Genomic DNA, 16500 nt, shown 5'->3' with positions numbered 1-16500 from the left:
TCAAAGCTTATTTCGCCCTGGGATAATCGCGTGTCAGTTTCGAAAATAAAATTGCCTTTCCTCTGATGAGCCACAGGATAGCATCACCAGCGGTAATGTGGATCGAATCCACGTGGATTAGTTTTGTAAGGTAATAACTGGTCCGAAATTGTCCGAACTTTGTCGACCCAACTTTATTACGTTTACCATGCACGGGCGCGGTAACATTTCGTTTTTTCGCCAACTCCAATGAACCGAGCAACTCGGTTAAATTTCTTTTTTCTGTTTGTTTATTTCTTCGCGTTTGACGTTGATCGAACGCTTGCGGAAGAACAAAGATATCAAAGGAATTTCAGCGTTCGTATTTGTCTCGCGTAATATCACAGTGACAACTTCGTTGGATAAAATACCAGTATACATTTACAGTCTAAATACATTTTTATTACAAGTTTCTCGAACATTTCGAACTTTTCACGCGTTTTTTGATGATATACAGTTCATGATATACAGAATGATATACAGCGACGAACATACGACAGTATGTATAAATATTACCAACATCTTTTTCGTAACTCGCGTGAAACTACTTATTTCGCACGTAACAATATGATTATGATATAGAATAAAATATTCGCGCGAAGCAGTTATAGCTACGTTTCGTTTCACGTTGCGTAACTGTCAAACTCAGCGGAAACGCGCTTCTATTTACCTAATTCGCATCGCTTACCGATTTAATACTAAAATATGTTTCGACTACGTCCGATTCGTTTATCGTGGAAGCAAAGGAACGAGGTTATTCGACCATAGTCAGATGCCGATCGACGATCGTTTGTCAGTTAGCAGTCGTGTTACTAAGCTTTGTCGATTTCTGGTAAACAAATCGACACTTTTATATCCGTCCAACGTGTACTCCACTGGCGTCACCTTCGATATCGATTTTGTTAACCGTTGGTATACAGTCCGATGTCAGTATCCTTCGTACCTGTATAAAACGTACTAGTATCCTCTGTGTAAATTGAATTGGCCGTTTAAGGCTATCGAAGGATAAATCCCACGATATTGTTTGGTCACTCTATCGCTGTATCTCCTGACCCTATTGTTTGCTTTAAAGCCACGAAGCGCGACTTTGCAGATATACGCCTATTTCGTTCCAAATGTACGGCGTTGTAACACTTGAACCAAACCGAGGCAAATATCAGCGATATCGTAAAACCTTGGAGAGGACGCGTCAAAATATAACGCTTCTTTCATATATTAGATCGATCGAAAAATTCTATTACCTTATTATATTTACGTTTCTGTTAGGAGATTTCCACAAATCGCAGTCAAGTCTGTATCCCTATCTTAACGATGAAAGTACAAGCTATAGATAAAAGCGAAGCACCTAATATCGCTGAACAAATCATCCGTTGTTGAAATTTCATCGCTCAACCGTTCTATGACGAAGCGCACGTTGTATTTGCAATTGGAGACAAGAAAATCCTTACGAAACTATGTGACGAAATTTTGAGGAAATATATTCGATACTTTGATAGATCAATCCGTAGAGATACAGACTTTAAGGGAATAAAAGTGACAGGACACTTTGACGAACCTAGTATAAAACGGTTCGTCCGAGCTTAAAAATTATTTTACTTGATGTTTACGCGTTAAGTTTCTCTGAAATACAAACGTTGGCAAAGTCGGATTTTGCTGCGAAAAATTCACAGAGATCTATACGTGTAACTCTTGAAAGTCTCTCCAAGGACAGTTCAGGTTCAACATGATCACGACGCTCGTTTTTCAAGTCGAGACGGAACCATTTCTGTGTGAAATCGTGAATGAATAGGAACCGCCGTGTCAGATTTACAAGCTCACCATCTCATTTGCTTTCGACAGGCAGCTGGTTGCGAAAAAGACGTACAAAAGTCGATAGAACCCGTTTCAGAGAAGCTAGACGTTTAGAAGAACGCCTCTATAAAAAGCCACGGTTGAATGCCATTTTGAACTTACACCTTGTTCATCAAACCCTTTTCCCTACGAGCAGAATGCCAGGCTTTTGCTAAACTTCCAGTTCGTTTTTCAATACACGAGCAAATTTCCGAAAATCCTACGAATATTCAACGTTCTATCTTATATGAATTATAAATTCTTACGTGGTTTATAATAGCTTCTTCATCCAAATTTTATACTCTTCGATAAAACGTCGATTCTCTCCGTTATACCTTTTTATATTTACATTTAAAATATATCTTGTGGATATTCGATGTTGAAAAAGTTATGATATAATCAATCTTCTCAATTTTCCCTCTAATAAATAATTCCAAAGCTATTGCCAGAATTCGCGCAGCGTTCAAAATAAAATGCTATCTAATGTTCGAAATTCATGGGATAGAGGAAAAATTGGATTAATTTAGTACGATGGCGGAAGGTAAATCGTAAACGAAGAATAAAATATTCGATGGAAAAATTTCTTTCTTTCGCTTTTTTAACGTATCCGTGGTATATTTCCGTATATTTCTATCCGTAGCGTTCTTTTAGAAAAATCTAACAATAACTTTTTATACGTGTACCTTGCCCGAAGATAACATATAGCTACCACGTAGCTGTATTAAATAGTAATAAAACTTGCCAAATCAATTTTTAAGCTTCGGTTTGAAATATTTCAAATATACCGTTTCAACTAATATCGAAAATTTTAGTGAAAGGTGTTCGTTCGTTTCTCGATAATAATAAAACTTGTGTAACGGATGAACTGCACTCTCGTGTAACTGAAATATTCGTAAATCGATGGTTTTGGTATTTGCAACAAATTATCGTCAATAGTGTCAATAGTCATCAGCTTGAACAGTGCGTACGAATAGTTGCCCATTCTATCTTCTAGTTGATGAATGCCATTCAGTATCATTCTAGTTTCATATATGTTTCATATATAATATATCATTCTAGTTTCTGAACAACTTTGGACAACATTATTCGCGATTTCTATCCGGAGCAACTAAATTCGGCCGTGTTTTTTAAACTACCTCCTGCAGAGAATATTTTTTTCAGCACTTCATAATACTGGAATATTCGAAAGAAATATAAATATGCGCAAATACGAGGAAGCATGACTGCATAAAATTTTGATCGTACAAAGAAATACTATACGGTATTGAAAATTATACTTTTAAGTTTGATTTTCAAATATTTCGAATATCGTTCCAACTAATATCGAAAACATCGAGAAAAATAGTTCTAACTGAAAGATGTAGAAATAATCACTGTACATATAATGGTAATAGCCCGTATTAAATATTTGAAATTAAAATATTTTGGAATTTTTATTTTGTATATAACGCGAACACAAAAATTTCCGACTCGTTAAAATAGTTTGCGCGTGCTTCAACTTTTCATCGTACGTTCCATCATAGTCGAAGTCATATTTTATTGGTAAAAATTTTAAATACGGAGGAGTACGTACGAACGTTGTATCAAAATACTTTGCAGTTAATCGTATCTTAATGTAGAATTACTAGGCTGCGGATGTTCGCGCAAATACATATTTTTACAAACGCGATCGATTAAAAAATAGTAAAATCCAAACACAGATTAGTTTCAGTCTCTAAATATTATAAAAAATCTTACCTTGGATACTTTATATATAATTGTATATTATTGTGCATTCTGTGCATTTTTGTACATTTAAATTTACATAAATTTATAATATTACATCATATATATATATATATATATACACACACATATGCAACCTCCCTCAGCTATATCATCCGATATACCTTTACGTCTATTATCTTCTTTCCCTTTGAACCAGTTCCGTACGGAGCTTCTTTTCATTTATACCACATTTACATTTTCTCAGGGATTTTCTTTGAAAAATGAACAATGGAAGGATTTCTTCATTTTCATAATCTCGTACCTGCTGGATGATTTATAATTCGGGTATGTTTAAATAACCTCTTGAGAACGCTATTTGATATAATTACACAGGGAGTAAAAGCTCATTGTTTTTCCTAGTTAATATTCAAGTTGTAATCCATCGTAAATCGATGTAAATTTATTACTAAATTATTATATTTAGTCAACGTCGTCCATTTATCTGTAAATTACGTACTATCTAAGGGTATATACGCGTATATATTTATGTATATCGATCGAAAAAATGTAATGTTACTAATTACGAATATTTTTTGGATATTTATACTTGATCGATCGATCACTCGTTAAGATTGAAATTCTTTTATTAATATTCGGATGATTAATTTCATCGAACGGAAAACGCATAAAATAATTTTAGCGTCGACGTCTCTATTAATTTCTTCGATCGATTTGAATTTAATACTTGATAGGCATGTTTCTTAACAAGGGGCGCCATTCACTTTTCCATTTCACGAATACTCTCTCTCTCTCTCTCTGTTCTATTGTAATGAAAAATCCAGGATTTATTATTGGCTCAGTGTCCAGCCACATTTGCGTGTACACTCGAAGGCCGGAAATCGATATATGCAAAATATTTTGATGCTAACAGATTGAGAGGCGACGTTGCGTTCGATGGAAGATTTATAGAGCCGTTTCGAGCCATAGGTCAACTTTATTGAACTCTGTCCACTCTTCTCTGCGCGAGTACCTGCTTCGGGATTTAGAGCAAATATCGCAGTATTACCAACGAACAAAATCACGAGAATGAAATGTGACGCGCTGGTATTCAACTATTAAACGTTCGATGTCTAAGCCGAGCTTCGATTCCGCGATCGATGCTAGACTATCGTCGGTAAACGTCTTTTGGTAGCTTCTTCCGCAAAGCAAAGACTAAAAAATCCTTATTCTATGAACGTCTATAGGCGTTAAATACATTTTACCATATCTCTTTGGCCTACGAAGATATATATATATATAGACGGGGAAAAAGTCAATCGTTGCGTAACACAAACGTAGCCTATGTACATTCGACGCTTGCAATTATTTTCTTTCGATAAAAATATGCTTTGTGGTAGAATCTCTTTCTTGGAATTGAAAAATGGAATATTTCGTTTACCATTTTACTTTATTTAGATTGGATTCCTAAGCGCCGGAACACTCGCTGGTTTTATAGAAAACATGAAGATCGATTTAGATAGTTAGATAATTTGGAAAACGTGAAAAATTTTAGATTTCTGAAAGATAACGGCCTAAAAATAATTCTATATAATTAGGCCTGAAATCTGAATTGCGAATTCTGAATCCTGAATCCTGAATCTGAATCTATTTATAGGGATGTTTGGCATTAGACGCGATAGGAAAAACCAGCGATACGAATAACGAGACTAGATGAAACAGTGGATGAATATACCTGTATCTTTTGCGATACACTTTTCGTCAACATGCATATGTGAAAAGACTTATAAAGGCGATAAAAGTTGCTTTTTGCTTTTCTCGTATAAAACCCAAAAAATCGATGGAGCTGAAACGTGGCGGAGGTAGTCGTGCAGAGGCCAGTTTTTTAAGATTATTTCTGCGCTATTCGTTCACCATCTTTATAAAAACATGAAAAACGTACTCGCGCATAGATGAAGCCCTCGAAAAGGTTAATCGCGTTAGCTCTTGCCACGAGACAATGAAATCTCCCAATTAGAATTTCTGCTGATGCCAGAAGCAATTGGAAGAGAATAGCGATCGGCGATTGCTCGCTTTAAAACGTTGTATCGGTGCCGATAGCTATCGCTTTGAGTATTTATAAAGAGATAAATTACAAACAAAAACAGCGCGCATGGTCCTACCACCGTTTCCAATTTTTATATTCAACATCATCTGAAAATCATAATCGATACGTACATCCGATGGATAAAATGGATTAATATAAAAAATAAATTTTCTTTCCTCCTGCAAAATTATTCGCGTTGCGGTTTAAACGTTTGCGATATCGTTAGAGACACAATAGAGACATTTAACTGCTTTTCGTTCGGATACTCTATAGCGTTTACTGATTTTTCGCACAAAAACATGGCCGATCATTTTGTTTAGCGTTTAGAACAGAAAAGTGGTAAAATTTAAGGCAAAGCGTATCTTTTTTGGAAAATGCCAACGAACTTGTATTTTCTTTATTCTTCGACCTTCTTTTATTCGACTTTATTTTATTCGACTCGCGCGGATAAAGATATTAAAACGAACGAAAAGAAATACGAGTGAATCGAACAAGATGAAAGAGAATACACGAAAGTTTTAAACAGGGATGAGTGAGAATTTAGCGAGAATCTTTATCAAGGCACAAAGGAACCTGCCAATTATTTCTCGATCGTTGCGTCGATCTACGTTAGTTTATCCTGTCGTTTCGCAACGACCTCCTGTTCTTAACTTCTTCCCTCGTTACTCGAGAAAATACACAGCTCTAAGATGCATTTTTCACAGTGACAAACGAACTTAGATTTGAACTTCGACAAAACGTCCGATCGATTTTCCGGTTGCAGCGAAAAGGCAACCACGGTTTTCCATTTTCCATTTTCATTCGTATTTAACGTCAACTCTGGTTCAAGCTGTTTACTTGAAAAAAACCGGATAAAAATGCAACGATTCCTTTTTCTCTTTCGCCTATTTGTTCTTCTTCGAGGAGAAATGGACGACAAACTAGAGTATGGAACGCAGAATATGTTGAAAGGTTGAAAAAGACAGAAAGATGATAAGACGATAAAGGAAGCAATTGCGGAGAAAAAAAGTTGGAAAAGATATTTCAAGTTTTTTCCCCTGTCAAGTATTTATATTACGATCTGTAACGGTAAATGCCGTGCCGTGTTTACAGGATCGTTTAAATTCTCGTATCTCGATAAGATGTCACGATTCCATACGATTTATCTGATAAACATCGATATTGTTACAGGGAAATTAAGGCACAATTCGAGAAACGATATTTTCGAAGGAAACCAAGACATGCTGAAAGAAAGAGGTAAATTGTCTCAAATATTTCGTATAAAATCCATCTCTATAACGATTATCATTATTAATTACGTACGTTTGATATTATACGATATATCGAATGGAATATACATGTACACGTGTATATACTCGTATCTCGTTCGTATCTGCTATAAAACTAATAACAGTCGAAATACGTGTTTCTCTTTTTACATTGAGAGAAATGAGAAAAACGACGTTTCATTCGGTTCTACAAATAAACGTTGTTCTTTTCGTTAATGTTAATGAATCCAATTAAGAAAATAACGTGTCGTTATATTGCTGGCAATTACGTCGTATTCAAAGACTCTCCTCTGCGCGTTCTCTCGAATATTTTCGAATTTTCTCATTTTTGAAGCAAAGGCGCGTTTCGATACGATATTTCGCGTTTCGCCCAGAAACTTGGCCACTAGGTCACTGCGTGCGCATAACTAAATTTCTTGTTATCGTATTACTCGCTAAATCTACTCTTGCTTTCTCTCTCGTTCCTCCGTTCTCTTCACTGAATCGGAAATAAACGAAGAAACACCTTGCGTTAAACTATTTTCGTCGAATCGATTTGTACACGCCGCCGTAACGATATCGTGATTTCCTCTTGCAGATCTAAAGTTACGAGGACGCAAAGAAACCAGCGGAAACGAAGAGGATGATTACGAAGATTCCGCCGCGGCGTCGAACAAGGACTCTTTCAGCTTGATTTTCGCTTTGGTCACATTCACCGTTTACCTCTACCATCGTCCGCAGTTAAGAACGCTACATCCGGCTTGAAGAGCGGCCCCCACCGTGCCAGCACATTATCATCAAATCCTTCTTTCGATCGCGACCCATCGACAATTTGTAAATCCACTTAAAAATCCATCGCTCAGGGACTCCATACCGAGGATAAATTAAATCACGATAAATTAAATCGCGCTGACCACCCATCATACCTGTATTATAAGACGACATACTCTATTACGATTAGTACCATTATTATTGTGTAACGATATTAGCTGTCGTAAGTTGTTCGTAAACCGTAATCGCGTAGATTAAGCGGATGGAAAGATTCTTTTATCGCGGAGAACGTCACGTAGCGAGCAATAAGTAAGGGAACACGAGAAGATCCTGTGCTGCGATTGAATTTACAGGTGCGTTATGTAGCGAGCCTGGATCGTGCTCAATGGTACGCTATACTTCGAGATAGTAGTCAATGTCAAATTTCGTTCTTAATCTTCGCGTAGTCAGTTGCGTTAACGTTTTACAACGAGATTAAGATCGCGGTAGCCGTTCTTCGTTCGCCGTGTTTCACGTTAATTCGCGTTAAATTAGAAAACTTTGTTTAATTTATCTTTATATTTCGCTTGCTCTTTCTTATATTCGTCGCAGTGTAGACAGACGCGGTAAAGATAATCGAACAAAGGAAAACGAAGATAATAATAAAGTAAGAGATACACGGAGTCACATAGATTTTCTCGCAGAGCGTGTGTAAGATGGCAAAGGGCAAAGATTTCGTCTAAAATTTCGAAACTATCTACCACGATTATATTTCGAAAGAAGGAATTACAACATATATAGCGCTTTACTCTTACTCTTATTTACGAATATCTAATTTTTACCTCTATCTGTTGCTTAAAGTTATATCTCTCGTGACAACGATATTGCAAACTGTTTATTGCTGCGTAATTAAAAAAAAAAAGAACGTTAAGTTACGATAGATCAAACTTTTCGTTTCGATCGTTTTAGTTTCGAGGAAGATCGACAAGATATAGAAATCTGGTGTAACCGATTTTGCGAATACGTAGTAACGAGCGCTCGACAACTAGCACCAACAGCCTCGGTGGAAGCCTCCAGTGATTCGTATTTATACCAAGGACAATGTGTATCGAACAAAACGATTATCGATATGCATTCGTGTATATATACATATACATATACATATACATATGCATATGCATATACGACCGCATATTATATATGATTATATATATATATATATATATATGTATTTGTATAGGTAATCGTATATTCGTATATATGTATATAATATAGCTGTACGTAGTACGTTAGATATAGTATTATCCAAAGACTGAGAGCATCGTTTCGACGCTCTTGAACTGCATTAAATAATCGAATAACGAAAGATGGCCGAAACTGAATCACACCTCGCGTGGCCCATAAAAATCATGGATCAATCGAAGATGGAATCTCCGTGTGAAACAGCGCGCAGGAAAAACTGTACAGTCCCTCGATTGTAATTTCTCCGTAAGCTATCCGTGAAAATTACGCTAGTGTTTTCCAAGATAACGATTAATCTTTCTTCGCGAAGGAAAGAAATTTCTTTACAGTTAGGAAGGATCAACTAACTAAAATTTGAAACGTTCGATGTCAGGTGAAAAAACAGATTTGAACAATTTCAAGGATATACACTATACACGTATACATAACTACGTGAAAGTTTTGTAATAACGGGGACATTAAGCAGTCTCAAATAACAAAAAAGAAACGCCATTAACTTTACTATATAGTCTATAAATCTAATACGAGTGGAATGTAAATTGAAACTTATAGATTTAATCAAGCGATACACTAACATAGAGATTTTATTAAAATGTACGAAAGAGCGTGAAGCTTATAGGCTTTAGAATTAAAACACATTTAAATACAAAGATTATAGATGTATGTACTTAGAATACGTCGAAATTGAACGCATATACCGGTATAATGATTACATCAGTGCGTAAATAGAAAAGTTTGTTTATATTCACGCATCGTGAAACGTCGATAGATATTTGAGAAAGTTTATCCGTTACGTAATATGACGGAATAACGTCGAAAAATATTTGTAAAATCAGGAAAATTTGTTCCCTGTTTATGGAAATGCGCAACGTGTTTCGGAAATAAAAAGAATTGTTTCTTTCGATGAAATACGAAACACGTTTAAAAAGTCCTTCGACAATACTAGACTTCGATTATTTACTATACGTTTGTCGTAGCTCAAGGACCAAAGGTTTATGGCAATTTTAAAACCAATATTTCTTAATGCCAAATACAAGATTTCTTTTATCCTTTATTTCGAACTCGATCATATCGCATAAATAAATTACAAAGTGGAATTTTCGCTCCGCGCACTTATCGGTTTTGTCGTATTTCGAATGTATAACGAAGCTTATCGTTCAAAATAACCGTAAACCGAACGTACCGACTAAAATTCGATCTGACGAGTTAAAAAAACCTATCAACTCTAATTTATTCGTAACTTTCGTATCGTTCGTTTCGTTTCGTAACAACGTATCGTTCAACGACCGACAACTTACGTGAAAATTCGTTGTTACGTGGAAAAGCAATCGTCGTTATCTTTGTATATCTGCAATTTTATTTGCGAATTAATGCGACAGTAGCATGAAAATTGATCAATTTTCCGAAAGAAATAGTGTTTTAATGTTTCAACGACGCCAGTTGAAAAATATAGAGTTGCTCGCGAAGGTATAAACACGTTATAGGCATTGTAGAAAACTTTTCGAAGTTTCATTAGTACCGCAACGAGACATCGTTACCGTGACAACTATTGCCGTGTGGATAAGAGCTACAAGAAGTTTATCGCGAGCGTACGCTTAGTAAATAATTAGTAGGAAATAATAGCATAAATAAACCGTCTGAAACGTGTAATTAACGCTAAAAATGATCTCATCGAACGTTGCCCGATATTGATACAATGAATAATTGACCGTGTTCAGACACTTTGCCGATCTTTACGAAGCGTCGTACGCTTGCATTAAATATCTTGTAATCGCTATTATATCATATTAATCGCGGTCACGACGGTCGAGCCTCGTTACATCGCTAATGAAATTTCCAAATATTTTCCTCCTACATCTTCACCTACGTAATACATAATACATCGATGAAAGGATTCTATGAGCCTACAAATACTTTCGTGAGCCTCTCTACGTACACGAGTTCCATGTGTCGAGCCTGTTCAGACATAGAAACACTTCAACTTTGGCAAGTAATCGTTTATCGTCGCTTAAACTGCATACTTTTAGACGATTGAAACAAAGGTTTATAGTTTTTCATAAAGATGTCGACATAACGGTTCTACGTTTCACATATTATGTACATACGATTTTCACTCATCGAGCGACCACGTGTTTATGAATCGGATGATGGATCGTTTCGCGTTCGATGCGTCAATTCGTAAACGCGACGTACTCAAAAAGGAGGAGGGGGACAAAAATAAAGCCGTTTATGGGATTTTAGCGATCAACGTAAGAAATAATATCGCAAGGATCGCGAGACAGGATGAAAGGATCGTTGATAATGTCACGGACAATGTGGTAGTCCGATTTCAGATTCTCCGCACACGCATTCTACAGCGATCGTGAAAGAACCGAGGGGAAACGAATTTACGATCTTTTTATTATCCAACGACGCGAAACATATCCGAGCGCGCGAATGTTTCTTTAAAACTATTACCGTTTATTCGATAATTCTCGAACAATACGTTATTTTCATCCTTACGGAGATATCGATAAATATCATTAACGCTTCTTTATCGGCTGCGCGCTTAATATAATTATCGCTTGACAATTCTAAGTTCTGCGTTAAAATTTCCTATTCAAAATAATTAACGTGTTTTTAGTTTAGTTTTCTCGTTTGTTTGGTTCGAGTTAATCTTCAAACGTAACTTTAAATCAGAATACGATTCGACGATCGAATAAACGAGTAAATTTTGCCAACAGCGAATACGGTGTGAAACGTGCTAGACGACTAAACTAATTACGTGACATTGACCAATTGTGAGAGTAAGAATTATTACGGAACGTTAGATAAAATATTTCATTAAATTCTAATTTATCGTACCACTTTTATTCGTAATTAATCTCTAATGTGAAATTCTGTTAAGAAATATTTGTATCTCTTCTGTGTAAATATTCAAGACGTCCGACGGATAATTATCTGTGAAAAATCACGATATTAAGCACTTAGACACGATTCGTTGCCCAATTGTATAGCATTTAACGTTCGAGTAACAGATTTTAACGAAGAATGTCCACCAGAACATATCAAATGTCCGCGTTCTTGTTTGATCGTAAAGAACCGTTGTTAGAAAAGTCAATTATCGTCTGTCTTTCGTTACGTGTTGACCAGTAGGCATTCGTGCAGTTCCACCTTTCAAATAGTTTGCTTTGACGGTGTAATAATGTAAATTATGTAAAAAGTTACTTGACGTCATACATATCTAGCAAATAATTGGCCATACGTTTAAATATGTCGAAACTTATTCCACGATTTATTCCTCGTACCAATTGCAAGATACATCGTAGAAAAAATTGAATCGATCTGTCGCGACGACCAAAAAACGTCTATTTTATATCGCATAAACGTGCATTAGTAGAACTAACAACGATCGATTAAATATACAAGACGTTTAAGCAAGCTACGGAACTGTAAACGTTCGTAATGCAAACTAAAAGGAATAAAATACGTTCGATCGATATAGATACGAGGGTGACTCAAATATAAACGAGACTTTATTTTTAAAATAATTTTATTCAGTGAAATAACATAGCCAAGCACATATTATTTTTCAACATAGTCTCCTGCTTTGGAAATGCATTTTTCCCAGCGGATTGGGAGATTTTTGATCCCAGCATCGTAAAAAGAAGAGTGCTGTGTCAGAAGCCAATTGCGCACAAAGGCCTCCACCGCCGCGTCGTCTTGGAATCGTTGTCCTCCTAGTGCTTCTTTAAGCGGTCCGAAGAGATGGAAATCGCAGGGCGATAGGTCAGGACTGTAGGGAGGATGATCAAGTGGAGTCCACCTTATTTCCTCTAATGTTGTGCAGGTTAGAGCTGCTGTATGAGGCCTGGCGTTGTCGTGGAGGAGAATGACGTCTCGAATCGGTTGGTTACGCCTTTTCGAACGATAAGCAACCTTTGCCTCCCTCAAAAGCTCACAGTAATAAGCAGCATTTATTGTGCGAATGTTCTCCTCCGTAATGCTGGTTCGAGGACGACGATCATGTTCCACATTTTCAACCAGTTCACGTCCTTCCTTGAACTTCTTATGCCAGGCAAACACGCGAGCCCTTGACAGTGTCTGATCCCCGAACTGTGCAGTCAATCTTTGCAGAATTTCTATTGGTTTGACGCCTTCATGTGTGAGAAATTTAATAATAATGCGTTGCGCAACTGAGAGGTGTACTTGTTGCTCTGACATCTTGAATACTACCGCCAAACGTGTCTGAACTGGACAACGGCCTGCTCTCCCCACTCCTGACATCCCAACCAATGCACACTAGAAGCGGCCGCTCGCTCCCTTTAAATTTACGCGCTCAGAAACAAAAGTCTCGTTTATATTTGAGTCACCCTCGTACTAAAACCAATATTTTCGGTGTGAAGATCTAATTTTTTATTTGCCTGTGTATAATGCTTAAACGGTACGGTTGAATTACGAAAGTAATCGAAAGATATACGTATGTTGGATAACTGCCGAATAAGGAAAATGTACTTGCATATTGATGAATTCGTGATTCGCAAATGTGAACATTATATCCAGAGAGGATGATGCTTGAAATAAAGTTTTACGCCTTACATAATCTTAATTGACGTGATGTAACGATATTATATCTCGTACGTTGATTTAATACGTCGTCGAAGTAAATTTTTAACATACAAATATGAAATTACATTCTATTCTATTCTCGGGGAAAATTAATTTTAGGTTCCACATTAATCGAACATTCTTTAGCGCGTATCGTATAGATTCTTCGAGTCTGAAATCGCAACGCAAATTAGTTGCAATTAAATTTTCCGTTCCGTTTGAACATTTGTAAATCGTACCTAGCGCATGTAACGTTTAATCTAACGATACATAATGCGAACAATTGTGCGCAGAGTACCACATACTTTTGTATCATCCGCATTGTAGATACCATTCCAATCGATGTTGAATGATCGATGTAATTGAGTAACGCGAAAGTCGAATATAACTGTGAGAGATGAAGCGAGTCGTGCGAATGCTTGTAAGTAGACCTTAAGTATAGTATACTATGTACGAAGAGATTAAGTTCGACGAGTATAGACGAAAAGAAATGTAATACATTATACAGAGTGTACAGATAGGCTGCATTTTCCCTGCTAACAATAGGTAGTGGCGTGACTATATATGCCTTCGTCGTATATAACGTTATTTATAAACATAGGTACACGAAGAATATCAGAATTATAAGAAATAAACATGATTTTCAAACGTCCACGCGTTAAAGTAGAACGGTGAACGACGCTAAAACGCTAAAACCGTTCTTTCGTTTTATAAGGAATCTGCTTCGAAGGAATTTTATTTCAACTTCGAATGCAATAATCGTATGAATTGAAACGAACAGCTTTGGAATTATAGGACGGAACAAAATTAAACTGCCATCGGTAAACGATACGTTTCGTTATTGCTTTTGCAATATGGTTACGCCATACATCGTGCTTTCGGCACGCAATCTAGTCTTTTAAGCACCGTCGAGACCAGGAGATTGTCCACTGTCCGTGTACACATGAAAATACAAATTTATCACATATTATTATCTCGAATTTATTTCATCTCCAATGACGTTTGAATATGGTTGTTATTGGAATTTCGTTTCTTTCCTACATTTATACGTCTAGAAATTTCTTAGTTACGATGATGTATTTCGCTTAAAGTTCATCGATATTTCTAAAATATGTAATTACGTAAATATTGACAGTTTCGATGTTACGTTAACAAAAAAAAAAAATAAACCCAACCCCCCTCTTAAAACTCTATGCGAGGATCAGGGTTTTGTTGATTTAGGCTCCGGAGGGATTCGAACCCTCGATCTCCTGTTTACTAGACAGGCGCTTTAACCAACTAAGCCACGGCGCCACTTGTTTTCACACTTTTTTAATATTTTAATCACTATAAATAGCAACATTTAAAAAATATATCGACTCAAATATATCACAACTGTCTAAAAAAAAAGTATTTATAAATCTACCTGATGGGGTTTACGCTTAGGGACAAGACCCTTTGTGTGCCGCGGCGTGTCGGAAAGAATTGTAAACAGCGACGTTTTTTTTTTTTTATAATCGTTTATTTTGCCAAGATTTGTTTTTTTTTTGTTTTGATACACTTTTGAAATTCACAATAAACAATGAATTAGAGTAAGGTGTGTTGGGCAAAGGTACCGATACGCGACGGTACGACGTAGCCATACTGTATCGTGTGTCGTGGTTTTTACAATTTTTTGTGTTTTCGTTCTGGTGTTGGTTTTTGTAAACAGCGACTCTTGTGCACAAAATGATTTGAAAGATCGTTAAAAATGAAACGTACGCGTTTGAAACTTTGTTGAAAAGTTGAGCAGCATTGTTAAAAAAAAAAAACATACAGGTTTGAAAAGCGGATTTTTCGCACATAGAAATATCTATAAAACGAGTCCTGTAAAGTTAAAATCGGACCACATGTTGACATGTAAAAAAAGAAAAATATGAAAACCATCGAAATAAACCTTTTTCCGTTTCTTTGTTGTTCATAGATATTTAAACAACTTTGTGACTTTAAAATTTTGGTAAAATATGGTCTTCGTAGTGATAAAAGAGCCTGATAAATTTCAGCTCAAAGCTTTTGTTAGTTTTTGCATAAAGCTATTTATTTATTCCAAAAGTTTATCCGTAGAAGATAATCTCTACAGCTTTGACAAGTTGAGCAACAAGCTTCGAGCAGCAAGCGAGGGTGCTCTTCCTATTCTTTGAGAATTTTACTCCGTCATCCACACTTTGGAACGAAGTAATCTCTTTAAAATTATCGTGGGAAAACGACTCCGCAGAATAGATACGTTCTTTCTTTCAAGGAAGATGAAACAATTCCTCTAATTTCTATCGTAGCGAATCGGCATAAAGACCGTTATTTATATACGAACGTACAGAGAAAGATTTTTAATCCATATCAATTATCAACCGAGACATTTATCAATGAGAATATTTTTTCAGAACGTCGCTGTAGCTGTACTGAACCTTAACATTTAGAGGTGAAACTTTCACAAAATACAGAGATAAAATTGGGCGATGCGACGGTATATCTACGTACATTTATATAAAATTCGCTATAAAATTTTATAACAATATCATACACATATGCGTGTTTAGTTTCACTTTAATCAGGAAAATCTCACAAATGTGTCAATAAAATTTTGATCACCAAAAGGTTTGAAATAAAAAGGTTTCGTCGTTGCATTACAAATGTTCCAACGATACGAACACGAATGCAGCATTTTCGAGCCCGTAACTGTAATCGCTCCGATTATTACGCGAGTAATGTTTTTACCGCTAAATGTTTCAAATAAAAATTGGATGGTTTCGAAGCGGACGTAATTTAACGTGATTTAAAGGGTGCGATTTTTTTAGGTAGATGCCACGGTGGACGATATACGAGAGTCAATTTTGTTTATCTAAGGAAAATTATATATATATATATATATATATATATATATATATATATATATATATATATATATATATATATTAATATATTAATATATATATATTAATATATAATATATTAATATATAATAATATATTAATATATTAATATATATTATATATTTATATATATATATATATATTAAAACTA

At 35.8% G+C, this 16500-nt stretch overlaps 1 protein-coding gene and 1 non-coding gene across 3 annotated transcripts in view; one reads left to right on the top strand and one right to left on the bottom strand.

Moving 5' to 3' along the window:
* The window catches only part of LOC132910941 (lachesin-like), a 269863-nt gene extending 260090 nt beyond the window's left edge, over positions 1-9773 (top strand). For both annotated transcript variants that reach the window (XM_060967162.1, XM_060967152.1), the window contains 2 exons: positions 6809-6874; positions 7484-9773. In XM_060967162.1, coding sequence (XP_060823145.1) covers positions 6809-6874; positions 7484-7650 — 233 coding nt within the window. In that variant the 3' untranslated portion in view covers positions 7651-9773. The remainder of the gene's footprint in view (positions 1-6808; positions 6875-7483) is intronic.
* Positions 9774-14683: 4910 nt separating this feature from the next.
* Trnat-agu (transfer RNA threonine (anticodon AGU)) lies at positions 14684-14757 on the bottom strand. The gene has a single exon. It is a non-coding gene; the product is annotated as a tRNA-Thr (tRNA).
* Between the last annotated feature and the right edge of the window lie 1743 nt (positions 14758-16500).

The sequence above is a fragment of the Bombus pascuorum genome, chromosome 1 (assembly GCF_905332965.1).
Source record: "Bombus pascuorum chromosome 1, iyBomPasc1.1, whole genome shotgun sequence".
NCBI classification, from domain to species: Eukaryota; Metazoa; Arthropoda; class Insecta; order Hymenoptera; family Apidae; genus Bombus; species Bombus pascuorum.
Note: the sequence above shows the minus strand (reverse complement) of the source record. Positions and strands in the feature narration are given on the sequence as shown.